This window comes from Vespa velutina, chromosome 11 (assembly GCF_912470025.1).
Source record: "Vespa velutina chromosome 11, iVesVel2.1, whole genome shotgun sequence".
Lineage (NCBI taxonomy): Eukaryota > Metazoa > Arthropoda > Insecta > Hymenoptera > Vespidae > Vespa > Vespa velutina.
Window position 1 is genome coordinate 2,249,950 of NC_062198.1, and position 2,500 is coordinate 2,252,449.

General features: G+C 29.1%; 2 protein-coding genes across 16 annotated transcripts in view; one reads left to right on the top strand and one right to left on the bottom strand.

Annotated features, from left to right (window-relative positions):
• The window catches only part of LOC124952936 (alpha-(1,3)-fucosyltransferase C-like), a 6,216-nt gene extending 5,680 nt beyond the window's left edge, over positions 1-536 (top strand). For all 4 annotated transcript variants that reach the window (XM_047503598.1, XM_047503596.1, XM_047503594.1 and 1 more), the window contains one exon: positions 159-536. In XM_047503598.1, the coding sequence (XP_047359554.1) occupies positions 159-528 (370 nt within the window). In that variant the 3' untranslated portion in view covers positions 529-536. The remainder of the gene's footprint in view (positions 1-158) is intronic.
• LOC124952935 (lachesin) overlaps positions 1-2,500 on the bottom strand; it is a 282,806-nt gene that overhangs the window by 88,929 nt on the left and 191,377 nt on the right. The gene's annotated exons all lie outside the window — the stretch shown is intronic.

Sequence of the window (2,500 nt, forward strand, 5' to 3'; positions counted from 1 at the left end):
ATTTGCATTCACTCTTTAACCTGTCATTCTTTCTCTTTCTCTCTTTCTTTTTCTCTTTATATGTATATATATATATATATATATATATATATATATATATATATATATATATATATATATATATTTCTGTCTCTTTCTTTTTATCTCTTATTTTACAGATACAACATATTGCCGATCGTTTATGGAGGAGCCAATTATAGTCAATTCGTACCAAAAGATTCTTACATCGACGCATTAAACTTCGACAGTCCAGAAACATTAGCAATTTATTTAAAACGACTTATAACGAATACAAAAGAATATCGAGAATATTTTCGATGGAAGAAACATTATCGCATAGAAGATTCTACAGATAATGTCGCTTGCAGCCTCTGCAAGTTTCTTCATACCGAAAGAAAGATAAATACGTATTCTAGATTATCAAATTGGTATAGCCGTAACAAATGTCCTTTACATAAGTTATTGAATAGCACGAAATATGTCACAAAAATGTTATTGAATATCAAGACTTATAATAAAACGAATTAAAAATTTAATTACCATAACGATTAATATAATAATAATATAATATAATAATAATACTAATAATAATAATAACAACGATGATAGAGAATATGATATGAAAGATAATTTCGATCTTGTTGTTCTTAGTTTATTTTTATTATTTTTTTTTCTTGTTTTTCTTTTTTTTTTTTGATTACATCGATATATTAAGCGCGGCCACCACCCGCCTCCCTCTTTAACGTCTTTTCTTTCTATCTCTGTTCATCTTCTTCTTCTTTTTTTCTTTCATTCTTTACGATCGATAATGATAGATATATTCGCATGAACATTGATCGATAAACGATATGATGGAAGATTTGTAGAAGTGGATGTATATACTCATAGATAATATATACATACGCATTTGTTTTATCATGCTACTAAATCCTACTACAGTCATCCTGTTTGCACGAATTAAACCGTTATCGAATCTGCAGAGACAGAAAGAGAAAGAGAGAAAGAGTAAGAGAGAGAGAGAGAGAGAGAGAGAGAGAAGAGAGAGAGAGAGAATTCGGAATGCAAATGCAGATGAGGACAAACATTACGATCGAACACGTATTAATCCCTATGTGCGTTTTCTCGTTGAATGTTACACGGAAACTTCGGCACCTTGCTGATTGTATGTATGTGAGAGAGAAAGTCAGAGAGAGAGAGAGAAAGAGAGAGAGAGAGAGAGAGAGAAAGAGAGAGAGAGAGAAAATCCGTTCGAATGTGCGATAAGCGATCGAGTTACGACGAAGAAGCTTTTGAAACGTTGTAAAGTGACGCGTTATCTTTGCCGAATATTAGCACGGCTGATGGTGCTAGAAGTCGTAAATTTAGTCTAATTTTAATCTTAAAATAAAGCCAATCGTAAATTTGTCAAATGTTAATGTTGAATCGTTTGTAAGTTACGATTTTGATCACACTGCGAATTAGATTTTAACAGATTATTAGATAATTTTTTTGGATAACATTCTTTCGAATGATTTTTCATGTTTCTCTTTTTTCTTTTTTTTTTTTTTTTTTCTTATTTTGATTTTTTTCCTTTTCATAATATTCTTAAGTAATTCATATTACGATCGTTGAAATTGTTCGTTAACGTATATACGTGTATATGTCACTTATAGGGATGTAATTTTATTTTATACGCATATTGTAAAAAGTTTTGTTGAACTTTCATTAAGAAATATGTTAATTATAAAGATATTATTATTCTTTTTCTTTTTTTTTTTTTTTTGTATCTACGTTCCATTCGAGCATTCGTTTTAAACAGACGCATTATTTTGTTATTAAATCATTATTCCTTCGGGTGAATATATTAGTGAAAGAGATTTCGAGATCGAGTTATTCTTCTTCTTTTCTTTTTTTTATTTTTTTTTTTAATGGAATCCTTACAACACTTTCGGATGTTTTATTAAAATATAACACCCCGTATATATAAATATGAACGTAAGCATTCTTTCTTAACTCATAAAATCAATCGTCTATCTTAAACAATTAATTTTTAACGTCAATATAATGACAATAACAAATATATTTATATCATATAATACAACTATAATAAATTACAATATAATCGTAGTTATGGATTATAAATTTCACGTTATATAAATTCTTTTTCAAATAAACGAAATATATATATATATATATATATATATATATATATATATATATTGTTTTATAACAGAGATAACCAGAATAAGATATGCAAAATAGGAAATTAGAAAAAAAGTGAGTATGGTATGGATGGGTGGGATGAGTAACGGGGGTTAATGGAGGATGAATGGAGGGGGATGGACATGGGGAGGGATTTATTTGCCATGAGACACTGTTTTTCTTTCTTACAATACCAAACGTAAACGCTATAAGGTTTTATATCGTCTCGTTTGGTTTCGTTCTAACAAAAAGCGATTACTTTGTCACACAGCTGTGTAACCACAGTTTCGGATGTGTCCAATCCTGTTCCTGTTTCGTG